At 38.2% G+C, this 15,654-nt stretch overlaps 1 protein-coding gene across 4 annotated transcripts in view; it reads left to right on the forward strand.

The window, feature by feature from the left end:
- NVL (nuclear VCP like) overlaps window positions 1-15,654 on the forward strand; it is a 79,307-nt gene that overhangs the window by 53,816 nt on the left and 9,837 nt on the right. For all 4 annotated transcript variants that reach the window (XM_010992698.3, XM_031438440.2, XM_031438441.2 and 1 more), the window contains exons 19-21: window positions 4,080-4,186; window positions 14,215-14,291; window positions 15,460-15,548. In XM_010992698.3, the coding sequence (XP_010991000.1) occupies window positions 4,080-4,186; window positions 14,215-14,291; window positions 15,460-15,548 (273 nt within the window). The remainder of the gene's footprint in view (window positions 1-4,079; window positions 4,187-14,214; window positions 14,292-15,459; window positions 15,549-15,654) is intronic.

Raw genomic sequence — 15,654 nt, forward strand, 5'->3', positions numbered from 1 at the left:
TCTTAGATTGAGACTCCTGATTTTTCTTTTGCTTTGTTCTGTGTTCTAATTCTTCACCAGATATGTTATCTACAGTACTCAGTGTTATTTATCAGATGATGTGTCAGTGCCATTTGGCTTTTTGTTCATTCTGGAGCTTTCTGTCCTGTTCCACTCTGGTCTGGTGCCATCTAGGTGTGTGGTACAAGTAGCTGTTATTTCAGGACTTGTTTCCTGCTTTTCTTTGTTTTGTGCTGTGTCTGATCTTACGTTTGTCTCTTGGTTTACTCTCTCACTTTGCTAGAGCTTATCTTTCAGTGACTTTCCTAGGAGAGATCATGGAAGAGGCAAATTTTTTGATTTCTTATATATTTAAAAGTATCTTTATTCTACTCTCATTACTGATTGGTAGCCTGACCGGGTATAGAATTTTGAGTTGAAAATTTTTTTTTTCATAAATTGTAGACATTGCTTTTCTTCTTTTAAACATTTTATGTCATTCTGATCCTTTTTAATGTGACTTTTTATTTGTTTTATATGTATGCTTAGCACTTGGTGGATCTTAAACCTCTTGAATTGATCTACTAAATTTCTTCCCTTCTCCTATTTTCTCTTTCTTTTATTCTTTTTCCCTGATTTTTGAGGTACTAATTTTTAGAAAGTAAATTAAAATCCTGTCCTCACCATTCTACTTTTGGTCATTCTGAAGAACTGTGACAGCCCTCTTCAAATGTGTGGTCTGCCAAAGTCCATCCCCTGATCTGGAAATAAAACCACTTCCCTGTGCTCAACCAGAGGAGATGAAGCTCTGTGTGCAAATTACATCTTGACCACAGATACCCTACATGTAACTTCTTCTGCACACATCTTTGCACTCTCTTCTTTAAATACCACTCCTGTAAAGGATATTCTCATTTGAGGATTAGTTTCCACTTAATCCCCTGTCTAGCTGATTAAAAACTCCTGCGCGACATACATAGGTTATGAAACCCAAATGGCCACACTGGCTTATTCCTTTTTCCTCTATTCAGTAGGTGTCTGTTTCCTACCAGTAGCAATTCAGTATCTAGAAAGAATTTCTGACCTCCATATATGTGTGCAGTCGAAAAGATATGTAAATAAATTGTGACATGTAAGCCTCTTCTGGGCAGGGAGTAAGTCAGTCTGCAGTTTTATATTTGAGAGTTGGCTTCTAGTTCAGGTTTCTACCCATTGTAACACCTTATTATTTATCAGATGAAAGAGTGGATGACTTACAAAGAAGACTGATTTTATTCATAGTAAAATATTCAGCTACTTAAGTTCCAAGTTAAATGCAGTGTTTTGAACCTTACCTATCTGTTTTGAATGGCCTTGGATCATGATTGAATGATCCTTCAAGGTGACTGAACAATCACTTGGTGCCATGGTCAAGCCTGTATGTCTTGCCCTTTGGCGAAGTACTGCCCTTTTAAAGTTAATTTAGGCCCTGGCATTCCTTGTGCTGGCATACAGGTACCCTGGTGCTTGACAGTACTCAGTAAGTATTTTTTTAATGAATCATAAGAAGAGATTTAATTCTGTTCTATGAAGGCTGTCTAATCTTACAATAATTTTTGCTGGACATACTGATAGTCTCATTAGTCCGAGGATCCAAGTTTGAAAAAAAAAACAGCTTTATTTAGATATGTAATATACCATCAGTTTTACCCATTTTAAAAATACAGTTCAGTGGCTTTGAGTATAATTACAGAGGTGTGCAGTCATTCCAACAATCTAATTTTAGGACATTTCTATCACCCTAAAAGGAAATCTGTGTTTGTTAACAGTCACTCCCCATTCTTCCCCCACCTCTAGCCTTAGGCAACCACTGGTCTACTTTCTGTCTCTATAGACTTCCCTATTATAGATGTTTTATATAAATAGAATCATACAGTATGTGGTGGGGTATGGTGTCCAGCTTCTTTTACTCACAAGTTTTCATAGTTCATAGATACTGTAGAATGTATCACTTACCTCATTTCTTTTTATTGCCAGATAATAGTCCAGTGTGTGGATATGCAACATTTTATTTATTCATCGGTTGATGGGCATTTAGGTTGTTTCTACTTTTTGGCTATTATGATACTGCTGCTGTGAACATTCATGTACAAGTTTTTGTGTGGACATATGTTATAGTTTCTCTTGGGCAGATACCAAGAGTAGAATTGCTGGGTCATGATAAATGTATGTTTAACATTTTGAGAAACTGCCAAATTCTTTCCCAAAGAGTCTGTGTCATTTCATATTCCCACTAGTAATGTGACACAGCAGTATATGAGCGTTCAAGTTTCTCCACATCCTCACCAACACCTGTTACTGTTTGTCTTTTTTATTATAGCCATCTAGTGGATACAAGGTAGTACAAGTCAGTAATCATACAAGGGGTTTGCATGTGTATTTTCTCTTCTCAGTTTCTTGATGGTGTCATTTGAAGAACAAAATCTGACTCTTGAGTTTTAGGCCTAAAAAACTGGAAGAATGCGCTGGCATTAACCAAGATGGGAAGGACAGTAGTAGGGCCCTGTTTAGGGAGGCGATGGGAAAAGATCAGGATCTCAGTCCTGTCATGTTTAAGACGCCTATTAGTCAATTAGAAGTGTTGGGTATGAGCCAGCTTTTCTTTGAGAAATTATGTAACGCACAGAATTTTGTAAGAGCTTTTGGTAAATCATAGTGTAAGTCATCGTGTGTGTGTGTGTGTGTGTGTGTGTGTGTTTATATCCAGAATATATAATGAACTCAACAACACTTAACTCAAACTCAACAACAACAAAAAAGACATTAAAAATAGGCAGAAGATTTGTATAGACACCTTGCCATAGAAAGTGTGCAGGTGGCAGATAAACACATGAAAAGGTGCTCAACATCATTTGTCATCAAGGAATTATGCAAACTGAAGCTGCAATGAGCTATTACTACAAACCTTAGAATGACTAAAATTAAAAAGACTGTGCTATGTATTGGCAAGGATGTGGAGGATCTTGAACTCTCATATACTACCCATAGAAAGGTAAAATGGTACAACTGGTTTGGAAAACAGTTTGTTGATTTTGAAAAGTTAAGCATACACCTACAGTGTTATAGCCGTACTACTTTTCATCGCACACTTAGGTGTTTACTGCAGAGAAATGAAAACATACATAAAGGCTTGTACATGAGTGTTCGTAGCAGCTCTATTCGTAGTAGTCCAAAACTGGAAACAAACCAAATGTCTGTCAGCAGAAGAACTGATAAACAAATGTGGCATTTCCATGCAATGGAGTGCTGCTCAGCAATAAATGAGAGTGAAGTACTACTACACATAACAACCTGGGGGGATCTCAAAATAATTATGTTGAGTAAAAGAAAGCAGATAGTACATAGTGTGTGATCCCACTTATGTAAAATTCTAGAAAATGCAAACTAATCCATAGTGACAGGACAGATGGGTGGCTGCCTAGGAAATAAGGGGATTCAGGGAAGGGCAAGGGAGAAAGGTTAAAAGGGGATCCTCAGTAATTTTTTATAGTGCCAAGGTTCCCTGAGATCAGAATGTTTGAGAACCTTTGCCCTGTAAAAAAGGTAGAGTCAGATGACCTTGTCAGACGGTGCTCTAGCATGACAGTGAAAGTGTTGGGCTTCATTCTGCAGAGGGGAGCAGGAATTGAGAGAACTGAACATGTATTTTAGGAGGATAACCCTCCTCTGCATTCTCCAGAGAGGATAAGTTTAGAAACAGACCGGTTAGGGGGACAGTACATTTGGCCTTGACTGAGGGTCAAGGTAATGGGAGGCAGATTTGATAGAATTGATAGAATGTGTCTCCAGTTAGAGGGAAGGGAGAAACCTGCCTGGTATTCGGGGGTCCAGCAGAGATCATTATCTGAGATGGAATCCTGGAGGAAAGCAGGTTTGGGGCAGGAAGGGGGTGGGTGGATTTTTGGCTTTCTTAAGGATGTATTTTAATGGGCAGAAGCTTCTAATTGTAATAGTCTAATATGTCAATTTTTTCTTTTAAAAAATGTGCTCTTCTCATCTCTTGTGTTAGTTGTGTTTTTTATTTTAAAGATTTTATTTATTTAAGGCTTTTTCTTCCCTAGATATCATTGACCCTGCAATCCTGCGCCCAGGCCGCCTAGACAAAACACTCTTTGTGGGTTTGCCACCCCCAGCAGATCGTCTTGCCATTTTAAAAACTATCACAAAAGTGAGTAAAGAAAATGGCGTATTTTTGTGTATGTTTCTTGCATTTTAAATACAGACAAGTCGTAATTTAGGACACCTAGTTACTCTCTTTTTGTAGCTTTAAGTATTTGCCCAGCCTATTATCTCCCAGAGGAGGTGAAATTTGTTTTAATAATTTGAAGAGACTTATCCATTCTTTTTTACTTGCTTAAAATAAAAGGACTATTTAAAGTTCATTCTTATTAACTGATACATGTAAAATATCACTCTAATCACATTTCTGTTCTTTCAAATCTTTGATTGTTGCTTTAAAGGAATTGTCCTCAGAGCATATTTGAAATGGAATAGAAACTTTTGGAGATGAAAAGTAAATAGATTTAGAGCCATTTTAAGTGTCCAGAGAAAAACTTCCAAGTCTTTGCTTCATTTTAGATGGCATTAATTCAGTGTCTGCCCTGAAAATTAGAAAATTCGCATTCTTACATTTCCCTTTTCCCACTTACCAGCTGTTGTTCTCTGTATATTTTTTCTTCATCCAGTGTCATCACATTTACATTCTGTTCTAGCGTCATGTTCTTAGTTTCATATTTAAGCAGATATTATACTCAGGACCAGCACTTTTGCCACAACTTTTATATGTGTTCTAGTTTATTTCAGTTCGTCATGTGGTTGACTATACTTCCTCATTAGGTTTATTCCATTTATTAGTAGTTTGTTTATTCAGCTGTATTTCTTGAGTCACTTTCGTGATTGAGAATGTCTGCCCACAAAACTACCATCTGTGGGATTATGACTGACCGCCCGCCAGGCAGACCGACCTGGCAGTGCCACAGGAGCCATGGTTGGCCTTGGATAGCCGGTCCCTCGCTGTGCCTGCACGTGGGCCGGGCCGGTCCGGTGTGGAGAGCCCTTCTTCCTGGGACAGGGGTGCAGCCAGAAAGGCAACCGTCCCCTCACCCATCAGGCACTGCACGTTCCTAGCTTTGGGTCGTTCCTAGTTCTGGGTCAGGGCTTCGTATGTAACAGAGCACCTCCCTTGCTGCGATCTATTCACAGCCAGCCCTTGACACGAGGGTTGGTAAAAGGAAAAAAAGAAAAAGAAAAGAGAAAACCAAAGAAAAGAATGTCTGCCTGTTGTCTTTATACTTAAATGGCATATTTGCTGGGAATGATTTTTCCTTGATTGCACAGTCTTTCTTTCTGGTCTTTGTAGAAATTGCGACATCATTTTTGAACGCTGAATGAGTTTGTAAAAATGTCTGAGGCCATCTGATCTTTGTTTTTTCCCATTGGTGGGTGACTTGCTTTTTCTGCTTGGATCCCTGAAAAAAGTCTCTGTCTTTGAAATTTAATAAGTGCAATAAGATACGTCACCGTCAGTTGCTTGTTGTTGCTGGTGATGGTGATGGTGGGGCTTTATTTTGAGTGGCAAGGAGCTGGAATCTGGTGTACCTTTTCATTCTGTAGGTGCACTTCTTCCTTCATCCCAGGGAAGTGTTTCTGTGTTGTGTGTATAAATACTTTTTCTGTATCATTTATTGGATGTACTTCTCCAAGATCACCAATTATTCTTACATTAGATGCCCTTTGTCTTCCATATCTTACTTGCTTTAATGTTTGTCTTTTTCTACTGCATTCACTGTGATTAAACCTACAGTCTTCTCTTTTTTTCCTTTTTCCTTCCTTACATTGGAACTTCCTTCCAAGCTCATCCATACCTTCTTTTTGTCCCGATACAGAGTGGGTGAGTTCTCTCATCCCCCTTCTCACTCTACCTGGAACTAGTTTTCCTACCATTCACATATTACAGTTTGAGGTCTGGTTTATTGCTTTCTATCTACATGTTTACAGCCTGGGGGTGGCAAAGGGAGCTAAGCTGGTACTAATTTAATCCTTATGAGGAAGACTGAGCTTACTCTCTTCTGAAAGAGCCCCTGTGAAATGTCTTATGCCTGGACCTGGTCTGTCCGAGCGGAGCACGACTCCTTCCCGTGTGGTTGGTTATGTGCTGCACAGCTCCTGGATTATGACAAACGGCAGTTCTTCCTGGTTCTGCTGAAATCCCCTGAGAGTATATCTGAAGGTTTGTATGTAACTTTTCCTAGGGTTATCTTCTCCTCAGGCTGCTTCTCACCAAATTGGAATATTAATGGACATTTATAAGATTCTGTCAGCTTCTTTCCTCAGTGCTGCTTCCCAGAAATGGAGGCCTACTCACCAGAACAGAATGTTCTCTTTCCTCTGCACCACTTTTCAACATTCTCAACATGCAAGTTTTACCCCTTTCTTTAGTTGCCATTGGTAAATTTTTAAACCTAACTTTTTTAGTGTTTTCTTTCTATGTTGGCAAAGAAAGATTCTGTGTTTCTACTTCCCTGGGCCATCCGTACTTAAAACTGCATATTACAGTGTTCATAACTATCTCCCACAGGAGGGGGAACAGGAGGATAATCAGCTTTGTGGGTTAACAAGATCCCACTGATGGCAGTGTGGAAGCCACCTTGGAGGAGGGGGAAAGTAAAGCCGTAAAATGAAGCATGCTGGAACTAAGGCAGTATCAGGGGAATGGCTAAGAGAACATAGATATGGGAACTGTTTAAAGGTTTTAATTAACAGGACATTGGATTAACTATAGAGTTAGCGGGTAAAGAAAAAATAAGATGAATTCTCAGCTTGGGCAGCTGAATAGATGGTGGTATCTACCAACATAAAGAGGTTGAGGAATGAGAAGGTGATGTTATTTGAGTTTCAGGTGCTTGAGCATTATCCAAGCGGAGACGTTTAGTAGGAAGTTGGTTCTATGGTTGGGAGTTCAGAGGAGTCATCTGGCTGGGTTGTCGTTTTGCCTGTCATCAGCACATACAGTGGTCAAGGGCATGAAAACAACATTGCTTCAGTTCAGTGGCTCTCAACCTAGGGCAATTTACTGGCAACAGCAACCCATTCCCACGCCCAGGACAATATCTGGGGACATTTGTTTATCACCGAGGTAAGGGAGTGATGGTGCTACAGGCTAACAGGTGCTGTGGGTTAAACGCCCTTCAGCACGTAAAACAGCCCCACGACAAATTATCCAACGCAAATTGTCAATAGTTTCAAAGTTAAGAAACCCTTCTTTAGTTGTGTGTACTTGTTTCTTTGTATCAAGTAAGTTTGGTAATGAATGCTTCATGGCATTTCTCTCCCTTTCCTTGGCTTTGTCATTAGGAACTCTGATAGTGAGCTTTGGTTTGCTTTGGTTAATGTATGTGTGTAGGTACATATACACACACAAGCACATATATACAATCCTAATTTGTTTCTATAAATTTCTCATAGTTGTGGTGATATAATGATGATGCTTGCATGCTTGCCCATGGGATGTCACTAATTAAAGGCATATATTGGAGTGATACTCATTTCTAGACATGCCAGACATGAGGTTTGTGGTGTTAAGGGCGTTACAGATTTGGACCCAGAAGAATGATTGGCTCATTCTTCCAGACATATTTCATCCACTGAATGATACTCAGCACCATGGAACAACTTTACACTCCATTCGTCTAGAATTTCAGCACTATTTGCCAAAATTATTAGCTCTCAGACTAAGGGGTAGATGCCCCATTTCAGAGATCAAATCATTAAAAAATAAGATACTAGAATATTAGCCTAAATGAATGATCTTCTAGTTAGTCAACAAGGAGTTATTGTAAACTAACTATATCCCTGATTGCATGTGTACTGTGGAGAGACTAAGAAACACAAGACACAGTCCTTACCTGTAAGGAGCTTGTCTGCTAGATGGAAAGATAATGTGAATGTTTATAAAACAACAAGCATATTAATTCATTCCTAAGGAAGGGGTAAATGAAGGTAAGTAGAGATTTCAACTATATAAAGAAATATAAAGAAGAAAGTCAAGAAGAAAGCATGCCAAAATATGAACAGTGCTTCCCTTCCGGGGATGGGCCTGATTTTTCTGGCTTGTCAGTGCCCTCCAGTCAGAGAGCAGGAACACTTGAGATGCACAGGCGGGCCTCGTTACTCTTCACAGCGAGGGAGGACCCGCACACAGAGAGCTGGGGGGTGTCTCAGTAAGGGGGTGTTAGAGGGGACTTCAGTGACTTGTGTGTGTGTTAGACTGGGGAATATCATGAGCATATGTATATATTTGAGGGAGGGTTGTTTTTTGTTTGTGTGTTTGTTTAAACAAAAGCATAAGTGTAGATGTTAAGGAAGAAGAGCCCAGAATTAGGCCCTTTGGACAGCCTCCGTGCACACAGTTGTGACTATGGAAAGAAAAAAAAAACAGAAGAAGACATTTTGATAAAAATCTATTTGACTTTTAAAAGCAACTTTTGTGGGATTGTGGTTTAGAAAGTTCTCAGATCTGTGCCAAAGGCAAAGGAGGGCTTTGGGCCATTTTATTCTTTTTTTTCTTTTAACTTTGTATCTTTTTAAATTTTTTAAAATTTACATATATGTACTTTTCATTGTTTCTAAGAACAGTTTAGAGCTTTAGCTTTTTAAACTTACGTAGTTATCAAAGGAATAAAGCCAACCACAAAATATGAATCAACAGAACGCAGTAATGCCATACGATGTCACTTATATGGGGAATCTAAAAAAAATGACACAAATGAACTACTTACTATTTATAACTTAGACAACTGATTCCTTGAATACGCATAAGCACGTTTGACTGGCCTTTACGATTGGGCCGTTTATTCTTAGAGTGAATTTTTGCTGCAGTTCTGGGTAGTAGTGTTCTCAGACCCGCAAGAGGACAGGGACCCGCGCTGGCCTGGGTGACGAAGGCACTTTCTGGTGCCCTCTGAAGAGAGCTGCTTGCACTGCATTTCACACCCTTATCTTACTTTTTCCCTCCAGAGGCCTCAGATGTTTTTGTTTGAAGATCTTTGTCGATGGCTGAAGCAGGGTAGAGGGGGGAGGAAGCACAATCTTAGTTTCAGGGCAAGAGTCCACCAGGCGGACTTCCTGCCCATATCTAGTCTTTCGCAGTCAGCCAAAAGTGGAGAAAATAGGCATTTTCCATATTTAATAAACTTTTCTGTTTCAAAGGTTGCTGGCTTTTTACTTAAATTCTCCAATTTTTTTGTTTTTGTTTTTGTTTTTTGTTTGGGTTTTTTTGGTGGGGGAGGGGTAGTTTGATTGATTTTAAGTGGAGGTACTGGGGATTGAACCCAGGACCTCATGCATGCTAGGCAGGCACTCTACCACTGAATTATACCCTTCCCCTAAGTTCCCCAATTTTATATAAAAATTGTTTATGTATACTGCTTCCTCTTTTTCCAGTTAATACCTGAAATATTAGGAGTAGATTAGAATAAAATTGTTTAGTCTTGATCTTAAAAGTCTAAAGATCTGAGGGTCAGAGCCACTTCTCAATATCTTTTGGAATCTGGTTTCTTAAAAGAAAAGCAAGCAGTGGGGATGGGAAGAGTATAGCTCAGTGGTAGAGTGTGTGTCTAGCATGCATGAGGTCCTGGGTTCAATCCCCAGTACCTCCATTAAAATAAATAAATAAATCTAGATATCTCCCCCCACAAAAAAAATTTTAAGAAAAGCAAGCAATGATATATTGCTTTTAAATTTTTGTTTGCTATTTCTGATAATGGTGTGGTAAGAGGTTTATCACTAAAAACCTCCTTGGACAAGTGGAATTTTTTTTTTCTTAATTCCCATTTCTTCCCTATAAATGTTATTAAAACTTAGCCTTATCTCGGAAAACCAGAAAGGTTATTTGATGTCTGGCAAGTGCTTTGAGATAATATGCAGTCTTTAAAACAGCGATAAAAACTACACTGAAAGATCCAAAACTCTCAATATAGTTTTTAAATGTGTCCCAAAAGACTAAAACATATAATAACATTTCACCTAGAAACATTGTGTTAAATTTTCATGAACTAAGATAAGAATATCTGATATAATAATAGTAATATATTAAGCACTTACTGTATTCTAGGTACTTTACATATATGAATATGCTTAATCCTTGCAACTGCCTTTTTAAATGTTTGAATTGAATATTTAAATGTTCAAAGAAATACTATTTCCATTTTACTGACAAGCAAAGTTTATCTCACAAAAGCAGGATACAGAGATGAGTGTTTCTATGTATGTGTTCAAAGACTGGCAAGAAATCACAGAGCAACAATTACCATGTTATGGTGGTATGATTATGTTAAGTTTTCCTTTCTTTATTGTTTTCCAGTCGACTATGTGAATAAAAATCATTACTGATTCCAGACTCTGTTATGTGATTAAAAATAGATTTCATTGACTAAATAGAGATGTGATTATTGAAATAAAAGATAGTAGTACATTTTGAGTAACTTTTTGAACATGTGTGTTCCATAACGTATATTGCTTAATGAGAATTACAGGATTAAGTATCAGAATAATAATATTTACATGGGTCATAACTTCCTTTTTCTTTTAAATTGTAGTAAGATATATTTAACTGAAATTTATGATTTTAACCATTTTTAACTGGACAGTTTTTTGGCATCAGTGCATTCACATTGTTGTACTGCCACTGTCCATCTCCAGAACTCTTCATTTTGCAGCCTGAAAATCTGTACCCCAGCAGCTCAACCCCCAGCAGCCACCATTCTACTTTTTCTCTATGAATTTGACTACTCTAGGTACCTTATGTAAATAGAATCATGATGTTTGTGGGCCATAACTTCTTAAGAGACTGTTTTCCTTTTTCTAATAATTCCTTTGGCTCAGCTTTCTCTGTCACAAAATTATTTGTGATATCCATCAGTGCTTTATTAAAGGATAGTGAAATCAGTAGTGAAGAAAAACCACATTAGTATAAAGCATTCTAAATGTTTCATAGATATAAGTATCATTTCAATAAATGATTCTCTAAAATGTTTATATATTTAGTTTTATAAACTTTCTAATATGCAATTAAACAATTTCTCATTGCTCCCACTTGACAGTGCATAGAATTCACCTTTCATTTCACATCTTACTGCAGGTCAGAAACATGGCCCCATTTCAGTTAAGAATAATTAGATTTTAATGATCCAGAGAGTCATCAGCCCTTTTTTCTGCTAATTGGGAAGTAACGTTGCTGTTGAAGCTTTTGGAGGTCTGCTGTGTGGGTCTCCACACCCACACTCCCAGAAAAAGGCAGTTCATTAGTTTCTTTCAAGTGGAGGTATTTTGGAGATTTATTTTTTAAAAAATTAATTTCCTAAGAATTAGATTCTGAGAATCTAAATTTCTGAGAATTATTTTTCTAAGGTAGTAATTTTAGATAATCATTTATTTATTGTGTTCCCTTATATATTGACCTTTTGCAAAAGATTTAACTTAAAGGGTGCCCTCAATATAAAGAGCTGGCAGTTGCTCCCAGTATGTAGTTGTGAGAAAAATTTCTCCTCTGGGTTCTCATAAAAAGGACACCCAGATGTAATAGCCATTTTTGACAATATCTCTATCATAAACACAGTAGTAAGCCTTTCAAGACCGAAGCTGGTGTTTCTCTTAACTTAAGCCGAGGACAGGACTAAGGGCCAGTTCATTAAAAACAACTTCATGAAAAATCGAAGAAATGTACTTCTGAGAATGTGCGGCCCTTTATGGAAGTCCAGCTTGACCCAAGAGTAGAATTTAGACACTGAGAAGTGTAAAAGAATTATCTCCATGAATCTTTTTCTCATCAATGAGCATTAGGTTAAAACAAGACTGTAGATAGTTTGAGGTAAAATGCTCCAGCCACACATGGAATTGGTGTAGGGAGCATCCATATGCTGGGTGACAGCCAAGGTAAGGTTGGTAGTTTCTTAGAAACATTAAAGAATCTCATAAGGGCTCATGCCTAATAAGGTAGCCCCTCCCCTCTACCCCCTACCTCCTCCCAGTAGTGGATTGAGGGACTCAACAAGGCAGTGTTATCAGGCTTCAGGAATAGCTTGGAAAGTCCAAGCATTTCTATTCTCCATCATGAAAACTCCCTATTAGATGTTCACCAACACCATTTTAAAAAGATTTCTCCTTCCCCTCCCACATATAGCAGCAAATTATCTCTACTTATCTGGAGATAAGATGCTGGGGTAGGGGTGGAGGGGTTGTTACCAAAATAAGCAATAAAGATTTAGGAACTTTCCAAAGGTCCATTCAGTTGCAGATGGGAACTTTAGAACTCAGGTTTTTAAATTTCTAGTTCAGTGTTATTTCCGCTTTTTAGGCCTTTTTATTGAAGTATAATGCAGAAAAAGTATACATATCATTGTCCAACTTCACGCGTTTTTATAAACAGGACCTACAGATCAGTAAGGAGAATATTACCAGTTCATTAAATTCATAGAGACAGAAAGTAGAGCGGTGGTTGTCAGGGGCTGGGGGAGGAGGTAATGGCAGGATTAGTGGTTAACACACAGTTTCACTTTGAGAAGATGGATGGTTATGTTTTAGAGATTGATGGTTGCACAATAGCATGAATGTACTTAATACCACTAAACTGTACATTTTAAAATGGTTAAAATGATAAAAATTTTTAAAGTAAATTTTACCATAGTAAAAGAGAGACCATTACCAGAGTCACAGAAGCTGCCCTCCGGCTTCCTTCAGCCACTGCTCACCTCTACCCCCATGGGGTTAACTGACAAAATTACATTAAAGGGTGGGGAGGGTATAGCTCAAGTGGTAGAGTCCATGTTTAGCCTGCATGAGGTCCTAGGTTCAATCCCCAGTACTGTCTCCAAAAATAAGTAAATAAATAAATAAACCTAATGACCTCCCTCCCTCCCTCCCCCCCCCAATTTTTTAAATTACATTAAAGGGAACCTTAGGAATCATACAGTCTCACCATGTAGTTTTATACACAACTGGAGGGGGAGGGGAAGCACAGAGATTGTTTCCCATGGTCACACAGTTTATTTTCCCATGTTTATTTCACAGAATGTTGAATGGGAAACGTAACCGTTTCTTGAACCTGTCTTACATGAATATTTGCATTTTAGCAAACAATAGCTGCTAACAGATGTACAGTTTATGAAATTCTTAAACACGCCCAGCTGGAAGGACAGGAGAGGACACCACCTCTCCTGAGCACGGGGGCTGGATGCAAGTAAATATTAGCTGGGCAAGTGCTCCAAGCAGAGCATTGGGTCACCTGACCCACCTGCCCAGCTAATATTTACCCTTGAGACAATGACATATGTTTATTTACTTTTTCCGTGTATTTCTTCTTAAACTGTTTATTTCCATGTAGTATTTGCTACCAGGGAAAGATGATATACACTGTATATATAAATTATGAATCAGAATAATAAAGCAAATACTCAAGAACCTACCATCTAACCATGTCAATTACTTTAAATCACTAAAAACTATTTTGTTTGCCTCTGCAGTTTAAGTCACTAAAAATGTTATTAAATATGTACTGTATGCACGCAAGGTACCATGTTAAGTGTTGTTGGAATTCTAAGGCTGTTTGGATACTTGTCCTTTCTCGAATCTCTTGGTATGAGCTGAAGGGGAATTGGCACCAAAGTTGGGGTTGAGTTTTAGATAAAGGGTTGGAAAAGAACACATCGAGCACAGAGGACTCTGGCTTTTATTGCAGAGCCAGTTTGCTGCCTGTTCTCTCCTGGCCACTTTCAGTGTTATTTCTGCCTTCCTAGCCAACCTCACATCAAAACTAAACACATATCCACATCAAAACAAATCACTGCTTAAGGATTTGCCATATTTAATCAGGCAAAGCAAATGTGACTCTTTACCTTCGGAAAGATTGAGGTGGTGGTGTTTGTTCTTAATTGTTTTGTTTTTGCTGTAGTGCTTACAAATTCTTCAAGCTTCACCAGCATCAATTATTTATTTGCCTTTATTTAAGCTTTCCCAAGCCTGGAATCTGCTTCTTAAACTCATTTCTCAAAATTGAAGTTTGTAAAAGTCTCATAACTCTAGTCTGGGAGTCAGTTATATTCATTTAGTCAGGCAGCCATTACTATTTATTAAGGACCTGTTCTGTGGGAGAATACTGATGTTTGAAGCCTCAGTGAAAATGGATTTTTCTCTCTTACTTAGAATGGCACTAAACCCCCGCTGGATGCGGATGTAAATTTGGAAGCAGTTGCTGGTGACCTTCGCTGTGACTGCTATTCGTGAGTATCTCCATCTCAAATCAGTGAACTCTCTGAGCCTCAGTTTCCTCATGTGTAAAACGAGGGAGAATGATGTTGGGAGGATTAAATTCGGAATCCTCTAAATTGTCACCTCTTCTTTCTTCTGCCTTCTTAGAGAAGGGACTGCCTTTTTGAGACTCTGAGGGATTCCCGGGAGTAGAGGGAATCCTCTCGTATGTTGACTCTTGGTACCCAGCTGCCCTGACCACCATCACTGCCCTTCACAAGTTGTCTCTCTGTCGTTCCAGAATATTATAGCAGACATTTCATTAGCAGCTGCAAAATTATCCAGCTGCTTCAGCATTTAAAAGAAAATAATCTTCAAGTTTTTCAAGCCTTGGAATGCATTTTTTCACAGCACACCTGTTAACATCCACACAGTTAATTTCAGCTTTGTGGGTCTTTAATTAGTTTTGTGGATTGTCAGCATTACACATTAAATAAATTTAATGTCTAGAAACGAGGTTTGTTTTAACTCCAAATTCAAACTTTCTCAAAGAAGCTTTAAGAATCCTGTTAAAGATGTCATGTTATGAAACGCCAGTCAGCACCAATGTCTTTCATTGAACTCAGGAACCATGCTGACTCAGCACATTATTACACACAACAGTTACGTGAAGGCTTGTTAGTTTTTTGTCATATTTTAAGTAACTTATGATGTGTCCATTCAGCTTGAGCTTGAATCAAGTGCATCAAAGACTTTTTAGCCATTACATTTTCCTTTTTTGAACCAGGGGTCATAAGTGACTTTTTATATAAGCTTATTTTAGACGTTAGGTAATATGCTAATGGGCCAATCAGCACTTTAGCATGGGCCTTATGGATGAAAATTTTGCAATAAATAATGTGCAGGTTGCTTTCTACTGACTGAACATTTTAGACTTTTTATATTAACATTAGCATCTGTGGGGGAATATTTATGATTCATTGCATTGTCTCCTCCATCACTTCCTTTTTTCTAAAAGTTAGAAATATTTTAATTGAAAGCTAAAAGCTCTTTCATACTGACCATAATCAGTTTATTCCACCTTTATTGGTCAGTTTCTTTCCTGATTATTTAGTATGTGACTTAAAACTGCCTCAGACTTCTTTCTGGTCTTTTGCAGTGTCTAGGAATAAGCAACTAAAAACACTTCTTTTATTACAGGGGTGCAGATCTCTCTGCTTTGGTACGGGAGGCTTCTATCTGTGCCCTGAAGCAGGAAATGGCAAGACAGAAGAGTGGAAACGAGAAAGGTACAGTTCTCTCCAGAATCTCTTAGTCCTAATTAATTATCACTCTGGATACTTAAAGCCACTGTTAACCTGGAAACAGGAATCCTGTAAATGTGGCACCTCTTCT

This window comes from Camelus dromedarius, chromosome 21 (genome assembly GCF_036321535.1).
Source record: "Camelus dromedarius isolate mCamDro1 chromosome 21, mCamDro1.pat, whole genome shotgun sequence".
Lineage (NCBI taxonomy): Eukaryota > Metazoa > Chordata > Mammalia > Artiodactyla > Camelidae > Camelus > Camelus dromedarius.